General features: G+C 38.1%; 3 protein-coding genes across 3 annotated transcripts in view; 2 read left to right on the forward strand and 1 right to left on the reverse strand.

Moving 5' to 3' along the window:
• The window catches only part of LOC306869969 (CCN family member 1-like), a 1026947-nt gene that overhangs the window by 401944 nt on the left and 604251 nt on the right, over positions 1–20752 (forward strand). The gene's annotated exons all lie outside the window — the stretch shown is intronic.
• Positions 3734–11146, reverse strand: LOC306869877 (protein phosphatase Slingshot homolog 1-like; the record flags this gene model as incomplete). Its single annotated transcript, XM_079416805.1, has 15 exons — positions 3734–4669; positions 4853–5480; positions 5942–6142; positions 6280–6426; positions 6530–6576; positions 7111–7239; positions 7328–7421; positions 7932–8126; positions 8247–8312; positions 8738–8806; positions 8900–9021; positions 9111–9175; positions 9383–9483; positions 9592–9629; positions 11075–11146. 15 exons carry the CDS (start codon positions 11144–11146, stop codon positions 3734–3736), a joined length of 2910 nt encoding a protein of 969 aa, XP_079272931.1.
• LOC306869894 (uracil-DNA glycosylase-like) lies at positions 16056–18547 on the forward strand. Its single transcript, XM_079416821.1, has 7 exons — positions 16056–16205; positions 16411–16580; positions 16671–16766; positions 16846–16943; positions 17060–17148; positions 17673–17851; positions 18178–18547. Exons 1-7 carry the CDS (start codon positions 16196–16198, stop codon positions 18316–18318), a joined length of 783 nt encoding a protein of 260 aa, XP_079272947.1. The 5' UTR covers positions 16056–16195; the 3' UTR covers positions 18319–18547.

Genomic DNA, 20752 nt, shown 5'->3' on the forward strand with positions numbered 1-20752 from the left:
GAAAATGGCTATACATTATCAGTATATGCCATCTCATTTGTGCCTCTCAGCATGATGGGATATTTTAAGGGTCTAGTGCTCTGTGTTGACACTTTAATCTGTCTGAGAATGTCAGCTGGAGAGGTAAAGCCCAACTGGTTGGGCTGCTGGATGAATGGTGAGCTTATATTATACTTATGTCATTGCACAGGCACTGCGCAGTAAATCTAATAGGTTATTTTGAGGTTGATGGCCTCAGCTTGCAGCGGAGAAGGGCCATCCATAAAACCAGATTCTCTATGTTCAGCTCCCCCATTGCCCTACCCAAAAGAGTTTGTGAATGAATTTGAATGCTCAAATAAACAACGCACACAATTTCCGTACTTTAATAATTAATTTGTTTCTCGTGACTATATTAAACTGGTTGTCCCTCTGGTTGCATTTGAGCTATAAGAAACTTGGAATTGCTCGCCTGTTATTCAAATGAAAACTATCAGTAGTCACTGCATGTTTTATGCAAAATAATCGTAACTAATTGCAGTCCAACATGTTTTAATGTTCAGTGATGAGTTTAAATAGCATTTCATACTTAATTTTTTTTCTCTGTAAAAATAAAAAGGTGTTAATATTTTATGCAAGATAACCTTTTATTGTCTTTAGCAGATGCTTTCTGCCCGGAGAGATTTACAGTACAACAGAAATCACATTACTGGCAAATACAGATGTAGCATATCTCACCGTATTCATGTATTCCTATAGAATGAGAAAAATCCTCACCAGTGATGCAGATACGTCTTTGGATTGGACTAAAACACTTATTTTAGTCTGTTTAACTGACTCCAGCCTGAGTCTCTGGGCTGCTCCTGTGTCTGGTCTTGTGATGTCAGAATCACATTTGCCTAATTCAATAAGAGCTCCTTCTGTGCAGCACTCAAAGGTCAGGAAAAGCAACAGTTTTTCTTCATTTACATGTCATTTCCTTTACTCTCATTTTGTAGAAAATGTATTCATACCAAGAAGTGAATTATTATGTGTGGTGCATTTATTTGACTAATCATCAACAGTTCTCTCTCCATCTCCGAGCCACTCGTTGCTATAAAAAATACAATACTGGCCCATTTCTGATATTGACAATAAACAATTTATTTTTTAAAATGAACTTTACAGTACATTATAAAACAAAGTGCAGCACAACTTAAAATGAAGTACAGTGTATAGATGATGTATGTTCCAAGTCACTTTTAAGATCTGTTTAGTTAGGGCTGAAGGCAATCTTCCAGTTTCTTGAGTTGGTTTTATTGTTAGCTTAGTGTGTTCAAACATGCCAATAAATAAATGACTTTGGTCTCCTCTATTCAAATATGAAATGTAGTATCAAAATGAAAAGACAAACAGACTTGAAGAAGCCACAAAATATGCTCTTTTTTTCTCAAAATAAACTTTGCTCTATAAAGACCGCAAACAGGTGGAGACAAAACCTCTGCGAAACAAAGAGCGTTTTTTTTTTTTTTTACCAAAGAACCATTAGACAAATGATTGCAAATGGCAACAGGTAAGGCACTTGCATGTCCAAAGAAACAAAATGTCTAGTACTCAAATCAGCAGCAGCTGGGAGGAGGTACGGCGAGCCATGAGCGGAACGCAAAACTACAACTTCCATCTCTTTGGGAGGCCTTCTTTTGGCAAATGTAATCATTTTGATTTGCAGAAATACTTCCAGTTTGAAATATGCAGTTTGAAATGGGAACATTCTCATTATATGTATTTTTTAAAAATGGGAAAATAAATAATTCAATAAAAAGCCAATATTAAATCATTGGGAATTTACAAAAGCAACATGAAATACGTCTCACAGCTTTAAAATAAAAATAAGAACATAACTGTTTCATACAGCAGTGATTGAACCCATGCGAACCATATGGAGAAAAAACTACCTTTCATTCAAATCTCACTCAAGGTGCGTTTCTCACAGATTTTCATGAAAACTAGTTACTTTTCACATTATTGTATAAATAAAGAAGATTCTCTTCAAATTCTTGCTCACACTTATTGCACAGGCCACTTTGCATATTTAAAAAAAAAAAGAAGAAAAAAGCTTAGTATGCAACACAAAGACCAATAACATTAATTATTAAATTACATATATATATATATATATATATATATGACAAAATAATTAAGATCAAGTTTAACCAATACTTGCAAACTTACTTGGAGCACGAATCAAACTTTGTGTTCTTTCACAAATATCATACACCATCATGGTATTAAATTGACAAGCTCAAGCAAGTCCCTATGCCCACAATATTATAATAAACTGTGCATGTTAATACCTTACGAACATGACTGTCATTATCAGATGCCATGATGTCATTTCATATAGGAGACACTTTAAAAGGACCTTTTAAAGGATAATAGTGAGACATTTGAACATCCTCTGATCAACTTGAAGACTGTATTGTACTAATATGTTGCTGCTAAAGCCTTTTGCACATCACAGGCTACAATTTGTACAATAAACAGCTTAAGCTAAATTACATAACAGGAGCTACACTAGTAGCACATTTCAGATGTAGCTGATCTGATAAACACCAGCTGAGAAGCAAATTAGTGTTGTAAGACAAATAGTCAACCACATTCATGTTGCATTTTTCTCTGGAAATAGACAATAATTATGTGGCTTTGTTGATGCCATTCAAGTAACTATTGGGTTGGAATAACACTGTGACTTCAACAAACATAGTCATACATTTCTGGCTAAACTTTAGTCTTAAAGTACTTTTGTGGTGCAACATTTTGATTAAAATTTCCACAAAGGTTTGTGGAACTATACGGCTTTTGAAGGCAAGTTAAAAAAAAAGTTACCAATTAAATATTCAGGACTAGAGTGTTTAATTTTAATAGCCAATTAGGTATGGATTTCTGTTTTTTTTAATCTTATGGTATGGGCTCAGATTTTGATCATGTTTTAATAAAGAAACTATCATGGAAATGTATTAAAATCTACATCTAAACCAGATTCAGTTTTTAAATAACTTATAAATACTCGCCTACCACCTTATTTGCTCCAACCAGTAATTTCTATGGTATGAAAATTTCTATTATCATTAGTATATAACAAGTGTTCTGATTAGTTATTCCATAGCACCGTTTTAATTTTCACATTTATGTGCACCTTTAAGGTTTACGATTATCTAAATCAGATAAATTGTCTCTTTTTGCTATCAAATTATCGCAACTGCATGATTGGTTCATTTGCAGTAGCACATGAATTTGCTGGTGAACAAACCGGGAGGCAACATATCATGGATGTTGTTAGTAGGATATCAACCGAATGGCACAAAATGGGGTTTTAAGGTTTAAAAAAAGTTGAAATTATGGAGATCAAACAAATATTTGAGGAAAATCATTGCTAATTTAAAAAGGTCTGATTATGCGACCTATCGATGGGCCACATGTATTTTAAAACCTTAACAGGTAGGGCTTGCTTTAGCAAGCCCAAGAAAAGTCGTATCAGCAAAGCCGTTAATGAAGGTCCAAGCCAGAGCATGCGTTAATATATATCTTCGTTAAAGCACAGACAGACACATGAAGAATGCAGTGCAGTTATGTAAAGGGCTGCTGGAAGGACGTCCAAGCCTGGCCTGATTGTTCTCATGAGGTGTCTTTCAGCATCGGCCTCCATGGTCGCTCTCGATGGCTGTAGGACTGGATCGGTCCCATTCACTGAGAAAGCAGTTCTGACATCTTGGAGTCAGCTTTTCAAACTCTGCAACACAGTTGGAGTTAAAGAGAGCTTGGGGGAGCAAGAGGATTGCACGCAAAGAGCCGGCTCTTGGTCATCGTAGTCAACGGAGACTGAGGTGGACAGCGTCAGGTCCTCTGTGGAGATGGCCAAGTCACCTAGCTTGGCCAGCGAATTAGACCTTTTGAGTTGGGAGGACATGGTCAGTCCGGCGAGCCGCACACGGGTCTCGATCTCTCGAGCTCGCTGACATACCAAGCCCGGCTGGCCTCTGTGAATTCTCGGCAGACTGTCGCTGCTGGAGCTGCGTGTCAGGGCTGAGCCCGGTGCGAGCGTTTTCTGGAGTTCACTGGAGCCAGGGTGCGAGCTGGGGACGCTCCCCTCATCCACTTCCATGTCCTCTGTGGCAGTGTCCTCTATGCTCAAGTCCATCTGTTCCGACTGAGGACCGGACATTTTCACCAGCTGTGTCTCCAGGTGGGCCCCCTGACTGAGCTCCGCCGTAGGCCTCTCACCACCCAGACTGTGCCTCAGGAGAGCGAGCTCTGTCACAGGACTGCTGGAGCGTTCCTTGCTCCCCTCGTCCTCCCCTTCCATTTTGTCCTCCGTCTCCAAGGAATAACGCAAATCCTGAGGAAGGTCTTCGCAGCTCGGTTGCTTGTGGCAAGTGTCCAAGTTGGCTCGACCGAAGCAACGAATGCACTGGCAGTGCCCGCTGCTCATGTGATGCAGAGGGGCAGGAGGAGGCACCTTATTGGCGGAGACAGGACTGAATTTGTGTCCTCTGGGGGCCTGGATGGACATACTGGGCAGGCCAGTGTGACGTGACAGGTTAAGGCGATGGGTGCGACGTTCGCAGCGGCGGCCGCTGGGCAGGCGCAGGCAGTCTCGGCACGACTGATATGAGGGCTTCACTTTGTAGGGGTTTCCAATGCTAGCACTGTCCTAAACCGATGAATACACACAGGCAGGGAGAATGCATGGTTAGGTTTTTTAAAGGTGTAAGAGTACGGGATGCTTTAGAGAAAGTAAAGCGTTTAGGATGGATTCACAGAAAAGAGCTCTTTGAGCTATAAGCTTGCATACAAGCCAGGAGAGCTGCCGCTACAGCTAAGACGTCATACTCACGTCAAAGCCAGAAGGGCAGCTGCGTTTCCCGGCCAGCCTGTTGCTGTTGTTGGCGTTCTCGTTGTTAAAGCGGTTCGAGTTAGCCAGGCTCTCGTCTTCCCTCGGCGTCTCCTCGCCACGAGCTAAAGCGGCCATCTCCGCCTCCTCCTTTTGTGCTTCCTCCTCGTCCTCCTCTTCCACCGTGCTAAACTCCAGCCTCAAGCGCATGTCCTCTATAGGCTCCAGTCGGCCGCAGGTCTGGGCTGCTGTGCCCTCCCCAGGAAGGGCCAAGTGAGCCATGGGGAAGCCTTCATCGTCCAACAACGCATCCCTTTCTACGTCCTCAATCTCAATAAAGACTCGTTCCATGCCTAAAAGCGGAGGACCTCGAACTGGCGTGGAGGGTTCACTGTCCAGAGCGGTGTCTGAGAGTCGCCGGAAGTAGTAGTTGTAATTGAGATGGTCTGTCGGCTCTTCTCCGCAGCAGGGGGAAGCACTTGCTCCACCGTGGCCCCAAGCAGTCTCCTCTTGATCAGGGTGCAGTGATGAAAATTGAGGAGTCTGGTCACCACTGGCAGCTGAAGCCTGAAGGCCCTCCAGCGAATACTCATCACCGTCTGGTTGCCAGAGTTTATTGTGTCTCTGCTTGCTACAATGACAGGAAACAAAGGTAGCAGTTACCTCTTGATTGTGTAAAAAAGAAAATACAGTCAAAGAAAACTGACAAGATAAAAAGAAGCTAGGCTTGGTCCCTTTAGTCCATGTTTGAAAGACTATGTGGTCACCAGTAAGTTGACTTTTGGATGCTTGTGTCCCCAACAGGCTGCCTAACTAATACATCTTCCTCTAGAAAGACCGTGCTGTTACCCGCTTCACTAGCACCAAACCAGCATAAACCACCCTGGTCCAACATGGAAATTCATGTTGTTTTAAAGCTGCTCTTTTCACTTTACTCACATCGACATTCACAACGATTAACAAATGTGCATATTAACAAATGCGCATATTAAAATGTAATCAAATGTGTATGCATAAATATATATGTGAATACAAATGCAAAAAGAGATTTATATTGAAAAGAACATGTCTAAATATCTTGGCTTTTCCCACCTGGCATCTAAAATCCCCTCGTACTCAGCAAGTTGTTTCATAAAAGCTGGATTGGGTTGTGCTATATTCCTCTTCTGTTTGACAAAAGTGTATGCCTTTTCAAGTGACCATCCATACTCCTTCATAGCATAAGCAATGACGGTGGATGCTGAGCGACTCACTCCCATCTTGCAATGTACAAGGCATTTAGAGTTGTTGTTCCTATATGAAAGACATACAGGGCATACACGTCAAAAAAGCTTTTTTTGGTACAATACAGCTTTATTGCGTTAAACAGCACATGACAGAAACAATAACACACATTTCTAATATTTTTCTAATCGTGAAAAGTAACTCACTTGGCTTTAACTATGAAGTTGTAGGTTTCGTTCCAGTGTGCCAGCAGGTCCGTAGTCTCATCATCATAAACACGGATATTACAATAACAAAAGGTACCTGGGAAAAAGTTGTCAATCTCTCTTGTGACATTGAGGATATATCCAACCCTGCATAAAAATAACCTGATGTTAGATTGTTTACTGCTGATTTGTGTTAAATACAAATTATTTTAACACAACGCACAGTCGGTCGATGTATATCAGCACTAACCCAGAGTCTTGAAGCTCCTCCAAGTTGGATGCATTCCATTCGGAGCCCTGAAATGAATGAGATGTACAACAACCATAGTTTTATTTGTTTTAGAGTCTTAAAGCTCCTGTCGATAACCATGTCATTTTGTTGTAAACTTAAAGGCGATCAAGAATGATCAAGTTTTGAACATGTGTAATACAATTATGATTTAGGTGTAAATAAATACTGTAAATAAGTAAAATAATAAAAAATTGTTATCCAGCCTTTTTAATCTTGACAGTTAATCATATCTGCAGGCTCCTGTGTATGCTTGTTTACATAGTGTAAATGCTGCAGATTGGCCCTTCTTACCATTCGTGAACTTATCTGTAATGTTTTGGTGTTGTCAATAACCAGAAGGATTTTTTTTTTTCAGCGGATTAATCCAGAATCGTCTGAGAAAGCAGGGCAATGCATTAGTGCATGCATGCAGGTTTGTTTTTTTCCTCCCAGCCCTATCAGTAAACTAACACTATGTGCTTTGCTTTTTAGGTAAGCAAACATCTTGAGCAAACAAGAATCAAACATGGATGGCAGAGAAATCTTGGAGGAAGCTTTACCAGGTACAGATGGTCAAATATGAGTGTAGCCTTGTCCATCTGGCCCAGGATAAGCAGCATCTCATTGTCAATAAACTCTTTATACTCCCTCAGGTTGCAGCTCATATGTTGTTCCAGTTCATTTCGGATCTACAGAAGTGAAAGGATTCAGTTTAATGCTCCTTCCATGGCTGATGCATTCATGTAAACCATGGCACAAAAGCCTCATTACATATACCTCCTTAGAAGTAATATTTTCCAGGTCCTGAAACATCATTATGTTTCGGAGTTTGGCTTTGATCATACACTCAGTTCTCTCTCTCTCTGTTGGCCTGTGCATGACATGAAAAACAACGTTAATATAAGCTAAATCATTTAGTGTCTTAGTCCCATAATAAGCTCCCGAAATAAAATGTCAGTACCATATCAGAGTATTCAATGTTAATTTAACCACAATTAGTTTATCAGTCTGCTCTAGCATGTAAGATATTTGCTACTTTTCACTATCCGGTGAAATATAGAATTAGAGTTATACTTTATTGTCCTTTACAGGAAACTTGTCTTGGACTCAAAGCTGCAACAATACACAACAACTACACCAAAAAAAAAAAAAACCACAGTTAATGCAATTTACTATTTAAAATCCTAATAGATACCGGTATAAAATAATTCTTATAGTGATTACTTCTACATAATGGAACTCTATAACGCTTCCCTGATGGCAGTAATTGATATGTTGAAAATAAAACATGGCTTGAATCACTTACTATTGCTTGTGCATTCTTAAAAACTAACGACTCATAAATGGACTGAAGTGATGCATACTCTCTTATATAACTCACTGATCAGAAAACATGACTGGCGAGTCAGGCCGTGTGGTCTCCAGATCGGTCATAGCATTCCACTCACTGATACAGCTCTGCTCTGAGGAGATGCAGCTCTCATAATAGCCAACCCATGTAAGGGCCATCCCTCCTGGAAAATAGTTATATCTGCAGGACACCTCACATGCTTTGTGCAACACCTGGAGGGCAGACCTGCAATATACATCAAGTCAAACATAAACGATTTATCAAGTACGTGAGAACACACTATTAAAATATCATAAAGAGAGAGAAAAAAACACACTATAAGAGGATACATAATAGTAAACGTACCACATGGCCTGGACTGACACAGGCTTAAAAACATGTAGTCTTCCTGCTGTGCTCACACTGAAACCTCTGGGGGATGAGATGAGAGGAGTTCAGGCATGTAAAATACGAACTATGACATAATTCGTGATTATACAGAAATGCATAAGCAGGCAGCAGGACAACGCTGCTTTCCGGGGTTGGTCAGTGGAACAATTTTACACCACAAACCAGTGGAAAATTCTCTCTACAAAATGCGTCTGCCAATAGCCTCCAGGTCACATGCAGAGAATATAAACATGTTATTTCGTACTGAACCTGTAGAGGTCATTCTCTGTACACATATATAAAGTGATTTTAAATGTGACCAAAGATAGATGGTGTGTTTTTATGTGTATGGTAAGCGTAAGCAATCAAGTCATGGAGATTAAAAAAAATTAAAACAATTAATTAAGGATAGGTTTTAACCTATAAATAGGATTTAACCTTTGCCTTACAGGAAGTGAGATATTTACCCATCTCCATCCAAGTGAATCTTGGTATCACTCCAAAGTGGAAGAGTCATCCCAATAGAGCAACTTTTACTACAACAAACAAACAAACAAACATTTGTGTCTACCAATAAGTGTAGCATAAAGAATGCATTCGGATCATGACCGGAGCGACCGGATTCCTACCTGTCCTTATCTGTAAAATCCATCCCAAGCAGTATGTTTTCTTCAGTGTCCTGATGGCCATTTGTGTAGACAACTACCATGTACCGCACATGGTCCGTCCAACCGCTTTCTAACCTAACAACCTGTTGATGGAGATGGTGTGCGTTGGTGTATGCACATTGTGAGCAGTAGCCATTCCTACATTGTACTAGACACAATGTACGTCACTTACTAATTTAATTCTGTCCTCGGCACGGAGGGTGTTTATCATTACTTGTAGATGCTGTGGTAGATCCCCTTTAACAACAACAAAAATGAGCAATTAAAGAACAAAAATCTGAGTTTTATGGACAATAAACCACTATTTTCATCAACGATAACATAATGTAGCAGAAGTTTAATGGAAAATCCACTTTTACTGTTGTGGTTCAGGGCCGTAACCAACCACAGTTCCCCCCAATAATCAGAAATGACCAAATTGCTCATGACCTTGTTGTGGTTTACCTGCATTTTTATGATGAGTGGGTGTTCTGGGCCCTTGTGCACTGCTACCTTGCTGTAAAAACAGAGCTGCCCCTTTTACCATGAGGAAACTTTCACTCAGGCTGAAATAGGCCACACATACAATTATGAAGACACTCCAGAATTAAGATTAATTATCATAGTTAAAAAGGATGAATAGATTAAATAAGATGAATAAAAATAGCACCGACCTTAGGTTTGCCTTTCGATCATCATCACTGCCTAAATCCTGCCAAATAAAACAGCAAAAGTGGAATTACAAAGGGCCCCATACTGTATGAAATTACTTTGCATATATCGATCAATTCTGAATGCCTCTATTTATGGTAAAGCTGTTTGATAAGATGGATCTAGAAATGAATTCTTTAAATAGTACACAGAAACGCTTTATCTTTAAGCAAAACAAAACAGTTTGGATAGATTTAGGGCACAAAATGAAAGGGATGTGGGCTTAAGATATAGTAGGCTAGCTCATTAGTGGACTGTCTCTAAGAAGCCTGAACAGCAAAATCATGACAATATTATGTGTCCCATGATTGGTCACCAGGCAGAGTATCTATTCAATGACATCATTGCAGTGAGTAGCGAAGGGAAGACTCGGTTCTTTCGAACAGTTCGTTTCAAAGAACCGGTTCTTAAAAAGAAAAAGTCATCATGTTGTTCTTATTTATCTTTAAGGCTGTTTAGTGTAATTTAATGTGCCCCTGTTAAGTCAGGTGAAACTAAATTTATGTTTAGAAGCTAAATATAATTTATATTCATATTACACTGTATGAAACGTAATTTACCTCTCTGAAAAAGTTTAAGAAAATCGTATTTATTAAAACCCACTCTGTATCGTTTGTGTGCTGATAATAAAACCCTCAAAATAAACATTCCAATATGTTTAATTCTTCACATTTCTACTATTCGGTAAATAAAGTAACACAACTTTCTGCTATATCATTCATACCCCAAATGCACTTAATATTACATAACTTTAAACTCATTAATTCTCGGTTAAATGAGGCGTTTACTCGTAAACCAATCTGACACATTCAGTTCAAATGTAATCTTAATTTCAGAAAGGTTTAATGAATCAGTTCAACCGATTCTTTGAAAAGATTCGACTCATTGATCAAATGATAAAGAGGTTCGTTCACGAGTGAGAACTGCCAAAAGCTCAATTAGTCAGAAGTAGGCTATCATATTACTGGTGTAAAGCATATTTTTGGTATGGCTGAATTGATAGCCGATTTATTACCACTTTATCCCCAACACACACACAAATAAGATAATGTTATTGAATGTAGGGTAGGATAAACAGTGAAATACTCATTGCACCATGCACACACAACCACTAAAGGAAATTAATTATCATATATTTCAACCTCATGCACAAATATATTTAACTATTTCAACAAGAGAAGCGTAATTTAGCACTGGCATGCTTTGTTTTGTTTGGGCAAGTCAAGTTAATCCCCTTCATCATCATCCACACTGCCTAAAAACAACCTCCTCCTCGCTAATGTGAAAACTTCAGCATGCGCTCATCCACAGAGCAGAACTCGGTGACTTCTTGTTGTATCACATTTGCACATCATTAGAAAGGAGAAATGATCCCCGAGCAACAGGCCCGGCTAATATAAGCTGTTTAGGCGCATGCATTTCCTCCGCCGGTCAGCCTCCACTCACCTCCCCCGCGTTGGTGCTGGCTGAGGATGCGGCGCTGGGTGTAGGGGAGCGCTGCAGAGTCACCAGAGCCATGGCTGTGCTGCAAAGCGTTCAGCCGAAACCTCACAGGCGCTCCGGTCCGAGATATCCTGTTCTGCACCCGCCAGTGACGGGGTTAATGCATTCAGAGGCGCATTAAATCTATTTAGCGGAGCGATAACCCCATCATCGGCTTTGTCATCCAACTCGGCGATTCTGCAAATTCTCATTCACGCCAACGATGCCAATAAACAACGGGCTGTGCTCTATCTTCCCGGATGGAGCGTTGATTTAGTGGCCAGACATAATGGACCTTGTTTCGGGACCGCCGTCCGTGGTTGGTGTAGTTCTGTGGTCGTCTGCGTTAGATATGGGCTTCTGGGCCAACCGCGTGAAGGTGACTTGCACTTCTCCCTGACAACAGTGCATCCTATACAGACTCAACACCCAATCATCCACATACTGCTCGAGCCCCTATGATGTAGTGTAGAGCATCTCGAAACTAACGCAATGCTTGATCGCCAGATTTTTCCTCCCTATGACGACGAGAAATTTGTATGGTTCAGCAACCAAAAATGGAGCTGAGTGTCAAATTGAATACCCCAAAATACCACAGTCCATGTGCATTAGAAAGCTGAAGCGTTGCCAATTTTTTAATTTAGCAGACATTATTTTCAATGAATGTGGGCTTATTCTATACATGAATGAATGAGGCATTTATATAGCGCTTTACAATCATATGGGGGTCTCTAAACCACCACCTGTGTGCAGCATCCACAGGTATTGCCACACATGCTCATTTTTTCTCCTCCTAGAAAAATCTAAGTACAAAATACTGAAAATATTGATGACTCATCTTGCACTACACAAATATTTGTCCAATCAAATTCTCTCTAGAACAACTATATCCCTCCCCCTGCAGTCAATCAGCAAGTAAATCATGACTGTTGTATCACAACTAAAGCCTGTTGGTGCATGGAAATTGTGAGGAAACGTCACAATATTGATACAACCCACTTTTATGCTAAATGTATTTAGAGCTTCTGGAAACGTAATATGCATAAATATTATGTTTACTATAATATAATTTGCTGCGATTGACAAATATGTGAGAAAGAGTTTACTGTTACCATAGTTTGCTTCTGGGGCGGCACTACACCAGAAGCTTGTAGAGTTCATTTGAAAAACAGGAGACAAACTGACACTTATGCAACTAAAAGTTCTTGGCATCATAAACAGCTTAAAGTAACATTTCTAAAGAATAAAAGACCACAAACAGATTTTTTTGAGCATAATATATACAAAGAAATTAATTACGGTTTATTTGAAAATCTTGAATTTAGAATGCATTTACATAACATTTAGTATATGGCAAAATTATACATTATGGCCTTTTCCACTATTAGTCCTGAGATTTCACAGATTCAGTTTTCCATATGCTGTTAAGGACACGTGTTGCTGGAGGACTCGGCTGTCTCAGAGACATGCGGCCTTTCCGTGTTTTTTTGTTCCATGGTGCTTTGCGTTGATTCCTGAAGGCTCCGCCCTGTTGTTTCCATGGGCAAAAACCAGGATGCCACTGTGCCCAGTAAGCAACATATTAAATACACAGACAGAGTCAGGTAAACAGATGACTTCAGAAGGACCTGAAGGGGGACAGGCACAAACAGGAAAGCATCAGTACATGTTCAATACACCTTCATCTTCTTATGAAACCAGAGGAATGCTTTACCTGAGCAATAAATGGTGTGATGAGAGCTCCAACACGAGCCATCCCACTACCTGCACCAATACCAATAGCTCTGGATGCTGTGGGGAAAACCTGAGGAGGCCAAGACAAGAAATAAATTACAATTCTACTGAGCATAATTAGACGCTTTACAATGAAGCCTCACCTCAGGTGTATAAACATATGCAACCTGCCAGCCCCCTGTTATACAGGCTTGAGCAATGAAAATAAAGACATTTACAGTGGCTTAAAAATATTTAGACCCTTCTTTTTCGTACTTTTGCAATTGCAAAGTTTATTTTTGCACCCTTATTAGAATCTGCACAGATTTTTTTATGACTTTATCAATTTACCTTTGTGTGCAGGCATACAGTGGCAAAATCGACACAGAGAACAATAAAAAACAAACTGCCATGCTTTTTCTCCTGCCAATTCAATCAATCATCCACAGGGTCACCAGAATACCATGACATCAAGACACAAAAGGTGTCTATTAGTTTATAAGTAGATCATATAACAATGTTTGCATTTAAGTTGTTTAACTAAAAACAACATGAGAGGAGAGAATGACTTGTGGTGTCACGCCACCTGGAAATTCTGCTACGGTGGTCCACAAAAGGTCCACATGATCGTGAAAAGCCAGATAATTGCACTCCAAACTGCACAGAGGTTCCATATTTGAGTTGTTGGTGGCTGGAATTAGACACTTTTTACTGAAATTCACAACACATGCTTAACATGTTTAAATTGTATGGGAAATTATTAAAGAAATGACGGTCATTCGTTACTGTTCAAAACCTGTTGCATGTGCTAGCTATATTAAAAAGATGGCACTTTCTATGAGGAGTACAGAACATTTTCAACTAATTGTCAAAAGTTTGCAGTCAGTAGTCAAAAGTGACAGTAAAGGATTTTTTTATTTATCAGCACAATTCTGAAAAAGAAAAAAAAATATATATATTTGCTGGAAATTCAGCTTTGACATCACTGTTTTTACTATATTTTTCACCAGATAAATTCAGCCTTGGTGAGTACAAGAGACTTATTTCAAAAACATACAAAATCTTACCGACCTCAAACTTTTGAACAGTTGTGTAGTTCAAATTTGTGGTCGTAGTCCAAGTGTCAAAATCTAGTTTGTGAACATTTTATGATGAGCTTGGTCAACAAAAAGTACTGGTAGCCCCACATACCTGTGTGTTGGCTATAAGTCTTCCAGTAGGCAAAGAGCTCCCATTAGCTGCTGCTATACATTTTAAAGTGTCCAGGGCCTTGTCTTCTCTGCCTCTCAGTAAATCAAATCTAGCACTCTCTGGTAACCACTACAGACAAATGCACACAATTCACAATCAGACAGAAGAATGAACATGGATTCTATCTGCATTTAAGGTGCATAAATATGAGCCTTGTGTCTAGTAACAGTTTAAATATTGTTACAGCCATACATACACAGCAGGAGGCAGCAAAGACAACTAGAGGAAGGGTGGAGAAAACTAGCAGCCATTTCCAGCCTAATATGGGCTTGACCACCATATAGCCAGTAACACTTCAAACACAGCACCCAAGGCCCAGAACACCTATTAGAACAGAAGATTGATTCATTTAAAAAAATATATATATTATTATCAAGCCATGTTTATGCTATATTTAACCTAATATACATTGCTTCAGTCAATTACAACATCAACCAACTATCTTGGTAAAATTGTTTAGTATACTGAAAAATTTCATAGTGAAAAATGTGAGCAATAGTTGAATAAACATTCATCTGAAATACCCCTAAAAGGATTATGGATATCCCTCTGGATTTCATCGGGAGGAATTCAGTATATAATGTCACTCTGTAAGGGAAGGAATTAAAATATATTAAAAAATATATACAATACAAAATATAAATTTAATTATGGGGTCGTTGCAATGTTTTTGAGGAGATCTCTTTTGCTCACCAAGGCTACATTTATTTAAATACATTAAAAACAGCAATGTTGTGAAATATCATTACAATTTAAAATAAACATTTTCTATTTTAATACAATTTACATTTTAATTCATTCCTGTGATGGCAAAGCAGAATTTTCAGCACCCATTACTTCAGTGATCCTTCAGAAATCATTCATATATTCTAATTTCTCTCAATAAACATTTCTTATTATAATTAATGTTGAAAACAGTTGTGCCACTTTATATTTTTGTGGAAACCGTGATACATTTTTTTCAGGATTCTATGATAAATAGACATCTCAAAAAACAGCATTTATTTGAAATATACATTTTGTAAAAGTCTCAGTAAAGTCTCATCTTTACTGAGACTTTTGATCAAATCTTACTGACCCCAAACTTTTGAACTCTAGTATATACAGATAATTGTATGTAGTAATTGTAAGCAATGCTCAAAACTTCCAGGCACTAATGAGAATATAATCGGCCACAGATAAAGCAAGTTTCAAAACAACTTAATATCTAGAACTTGAAAAAGTACCATAAGGAAGTACTGAATTCTTACTGAATGTTCAATTTCAGAAACATAAGAAACCTCTTTAAAAAACATTAAAAAGCTTACTGATCCCAAACTTTTGAACGGCAGTGTAAATCATACCTACCAGACACATTTTAAAAGTAAACACATATATTACCTGATTTTTGTGTCTTTCCAGCGTTTGTAAGCCACTTGCGATGAACTTTTCAATGCACTCATTTCACTGGGCTACTAAATTACAACAGTGTATAGAACGGGTTAGACTGGTGTGCGCCTCTGATTACATCAATATAACCTCAAGGATGGTAAACTAAGAGTGGGATTGGTCTCACACAATCCACACGGCGTCATGTTGTCCCTAAACAACAACAACAACAAAAAAATAACAAATCTAGGTCAAGGGATGCAACACAAGATGCAAGAAGGAACATTGTCCTGGGAGCCTTCAAGTCAAAAAGGTTAAACTAGGGTCAAAGGTGAATTAAATGTATTTTTCTGTACCAATCAATGCCTGGCCCTTGTAATGTTAATATTTTAGAAATGTTAATACTTTTTTAAGTTTTTTATAATATTTTTACCTTTTTAAAATAATAGCTGTAGCAATAAAAATTCAAAATTCAAATAAAAAGCAAAAATTCACAAAAGAAATACCCCCAGATTTGAAATTTAGTCATATTTAATCAACACAAGATCATGTTATGTCTCTGGTTAACAGTTACAGTCATGGTTTAGGAAACCGGGTTTAGAGTTGAAGTTTCACTTTCAGTTTTGCAAATTATTGAGTGAACCTGCATTTGCATGACATGGCAGAATAACGGTGATGCGGCAGTATTTGTGAAGGGGTCTGAGAGACAACAACAACTCTGTCTTACTTGAAACAACTTGTCTTACTTTGGACATGTCAAAAGGTAGGTTAAGAGTCTGAAAAAGTTCAACAAGCTACATTTATCTGACTATTTCAGGTAATTATTGTAAAAAAGAATATATTCAAACTTCTCCTGCATTTCCTGTTCCTTCATTGTGCCTAATACAGTCATTTCATAAACAGTCCTGTATCTAAGTGTATGCTATTCCTATAATTTCTTTGCTTAAATGACAATGCATGCTGCAAAGAGCAAGTTAGTGGTGAGAGCATGCAGCTCAGTGAGGAACAGCTGCATCAGATAGAGCAGAACAGACGCGCTGCACTGGAACGACTGGCCAGCAGAAATGTACCTGTACCCGTTGGTGAAAGCTGGCGAAGACAAATCAGGACTGAATTTACAAAACCTTATTTTACAAAAGTAAGTGATCCTTAGTATGAGACATCACCAAAGTGACAATGAAAAGATGACGCAAAATAAGTAAATATAACTTGTTCCTGTTTTTTTCAGCTCATGTCTTTTGTTACGATGGAGAGGAAATGCTTTACTGTTTATCCCAGCCCTGAGCAGGTGTTTTATTGCACAACTTTGTGCGCAATTGAAGATGTAAGTTCCTTAATATACAGTATAAAAAGGAAAAGACCAGAGAATTTAAATAGGCTACAGGTTGTATTTGTGTTGACAGGTAAAAGTGGTCATTCTTGGGCAAGACCCCTATCACCATCCAGGTCAGGCTCATGGGTTGGCCTTCAGTGTGCTGAGGCCTAAACCTCCTCCTCCTAGGTACCACATTGTATTGAACTGTGAAAATGACTATCTATTGATCATCTCACCATGTGATATCTTACAGTACATCTCTATTGACTACTCTGTATGTTGACCTGCTTCACTTATTGCAGTTTGGAAAACATATTTGCGGAGTTGAAGGAAGATATTGTTGGCTTCCGGCACCCAGGTCATGGAGACCTCACAGAATGGGCTAAACAGGGTACTTAATCAACATACAGTACACTAATATTCAAAAGTTTGGGGACAGTAAGTTTGATTTTTTTTTAAAGAAATGAATGCTGTTATTCAGCAAGACATTTATAATATTACAAGAAATAACATTTCAAATGAATGCCGTTCTTTTGAATTTTCTATTCATAAAAGTATCTTGAAAAAGGGCTGTGACACTAAAGCTCGACTGTTTTTAACACTGATGATAGGAAATTATTCTTGAGCATTAAATCAGCATATTAGAAAGATTTCCGAAGGATTGTATGACTGGAGTAATGGCTGCTGAAAATTCGGCTTTGCCATCACAGGAATAAATGTAATTTTAAAGCATATTAAAATAGAAAATAGTTATTTTAAATTGTAATAATATTGCACAATATATCTATTTATTGTATGTTTGATCAAATAAATGCACACAGTATGAAAACTACCGCATGTGACTATGTAAAAATATTTAGGAGCACCGTATATATGCGTGATCCATCAAGGTGTCAATGTTCTTTCCATTGTCAGGTGTTCTGCTGCTGAATTCTGTGTTGACAGTGAGGGCTCATAAACCCACTTCTCATGAGGGTCAAGGCTGGGAGATCTTCACAGATGCTGTGGTTCTGTGGCTCAGCAGTAATCTCAATGGCTTGGTCTTTCTGCTTTGGGGCTCCTATGCTCAGAGGAAAGGCAGAGTGATCGACAGAGTAAGTTAATGGAGACAGAATTATAAAATGTCAATATGTTTATCAGGAATAAAAGTGCACTTAGCATTTTTTAAACTAAGTTTACACATAAAGTGTAAAAAATCATGTACACTCAATGAGACATTAAAGCAGTTTTATTTTACATGGAGTAGTTGTTTCGTGAAGGCCACTGAATTTTTGACCACCAGAATGTTACTGTTATTGGACACTTTTGCTAGTGGTATAACTCAGAGTTACTGTGAAAATTGCAACTAATTGCACCTTTAAAACACATTATAATACAGTATAAAGAAATATATGACTGGCCGTATTTTTTTCTTTTGCAGAAACGTCATCATGTCCTTGAGACTTCACATCCATCACCGTACTCAGTACATTTTGGCTTCTTTGGATGTAGGCACTTCTCTAAAACTAACATTTTGCTTAAAGCATCAGGAAAGAAGCCAGTTGACTGGAAAGCCCTCTGAAAACACATCATGCCATTTATTCTTGAATTTTTAATTTTTTTGTAAAACAGGGAGGGTGTAAACATCAAACTTTATACATTACAATGTTTTGTATTGTATAGCACAGTTATATTGCAAATGGGTCACAGCTGTCCTGTTGTGAGGTTGACCTTGTAATAATCATCTACATGTTGTTATATTGCAAATAATTACATTATCTGGACAATAAATGAATACAATTAATGAACGTATTTCATTAGTCATACTGGACGAAAAGAGTGTGATTTTATAGACTTACCACTCATTTTAGCTTAAATTTAATAACAAAAAAAGTGTTGTTTGATCATTTTATAGCTATAAGTTAAAAACTAACTTAATCCCTTTAAAAAGGTTTAAACTACAGTAAGATATGAAAGATATTAAACACAGCAAAATATGAATTTCAATGTGAATTTGATTTTAAAATGTAATTTTTGACAGATAGTAGTGCAGTACAGAGAAATGTGTAATATTATTATTAATATTATTAAGCACAACCCTCAAGTATTGCCCAAAACGTACAGTTAGTAATTCTGATGTACATTTTGACAAATCCTAACATTAATAGGTTCCATAAATAGGTTTAAAAATGACAACGCAATACTCATTTTCAATGACTTCATTCGACTTTTACAAATATAAATAAATATTAAATAAAAAAAACAAATCACACTGTATATTTAGATCACAACACTTTGTAGTCTGCCTTAAGCATTTGGGAATGAGGCCAGTCTCAAACTAAAAAAAAGAAAAAGAAGAAAAATAGGACACTACGGCAGCCCATGTAGAGCATGTTTCATAGTGGGATGTCCATAAATACAGGTGATGCAGCCATAATAAGCAGTCTCCCACTTCAACTCTTATTGGACCTTGTCTTTTTTCTAATGCTGGACACCAACGCACATACAGTGCGCTACATCTCTCTGCACCACTGCCACTGCCCCATTCTCTCTCGGGACTCTCAATTCAAACAAACCAAACAGGACGCGAATTTTGTCTTGCTCTCATCAAAACATGTACTGCCTCAACTCTAAGGTAAGATGTACCAACTGTCCATAGCAATGCTTTCGTTATTTTTACATCATCTCGTAATTTTGACAACATTCTAATGCTCTTGTAGCAGTGTACTCAGGACTACTCGGTTAGAATTGTTTTAAACGTTTCAGTCCGATTCGGTCAACTGGTTCAATCGGTTCACTGAAAAGAATCGGTTAAAGAACGATTAATTCACGAACCAGATTGTGTTTACGCAATGACATTGACCATGATTTCATTTAGAGTCAGCTGATTAATGGAAACGTATATCTCAAGACATGAAAGTTGACACTAAAATTACATGAGTGATGAAAGTGGGGCAACTGAACCCAAGCATTGCCCAAGGGAGGCTACACACCTTTACAGTAATAAGGTAAACATCCCCCGACTCAGGTTCCATCATAGCCTCAGCGGACCGTCCCTGCAGTCAGAGTGATTACACATCCAACAGTTTGTAAAAATAAAATAGAGGCAATTTGACACCAAATGGGCTATGAGCCACGTGTTGGTGAGTGGGTAGTAATTAGCAGAAAAGGGATCCACCTAATCAAAGATCAGTAACTAGACCCCAACAATGTAATTTTGTGCAGAAGAAGACAGGAGGGTAGGGAGCAGGGTTTTAGCTCAGGTTTCCACAGCCTTGTGTTACACATGGTGGGGCAGGGGCCTCTGAGGAGAGGTGCTGAATGAGATCTTCTCCTGCCGCCCCTCCATGAATCATTCAGCATCTTGGAGCAGACCGTGAGCTGAGTTTAGTAGTGGTGCTTAAACTGAAATAAATTCATGAGAACAAGAGATGGAAAGATGTGAGATAGAGAAGAAGAGTGAGAAAGAAAAAACGAGTTGAACTGATCAGGACAGAATGTGAAGTGGATCACCCTAGACGTGTCTTCTGCTGGCCTGAGTTTCCATCATGCCAGGGCAAACTGGACACTAAAGGCCCTTTAAACTTCTGTGCCCTGGACCAATACTAGGAGAATTAAAATTCATCTCCTTTGGAGAAAGCAATGGATGCTGAGGTAATTCAGGAATATTTCATATACTTATGTCTGCGGAGAAAGCAGCTGAAATAATGTAGTAAAATTTAAATACTCATAAGCTGTGATAATTTTTTGTCTCATTTATATATATATATATATATATATATATATACACATATATATATATATATATACATATATATATATATATATACTGTATTTATGTATATTAATCATGATTAATTGTTTGACAGCACTAATATATATATATATATATATATATTATTCTGTAAGTTCCTCTTCTTTAAAAAAAAACATTTTAGATTTATAATATTTAATAATAATATGTTACTCAAAATTGGATTACAACATGACTGAGATTTTACTGTATTTTTTAAAAT

This window comes from Barbus barbus (assembly GCF_936440315.1).
Source record: "Barbus barbus genome assembly, chromosome: 5".
NCBI classification, from domain to species: Eukaryota; Metazoa; Chordata; class Actinopteri; order Cypriniformes; family Cyprinidae; genus Barbus; species Barbus barbus.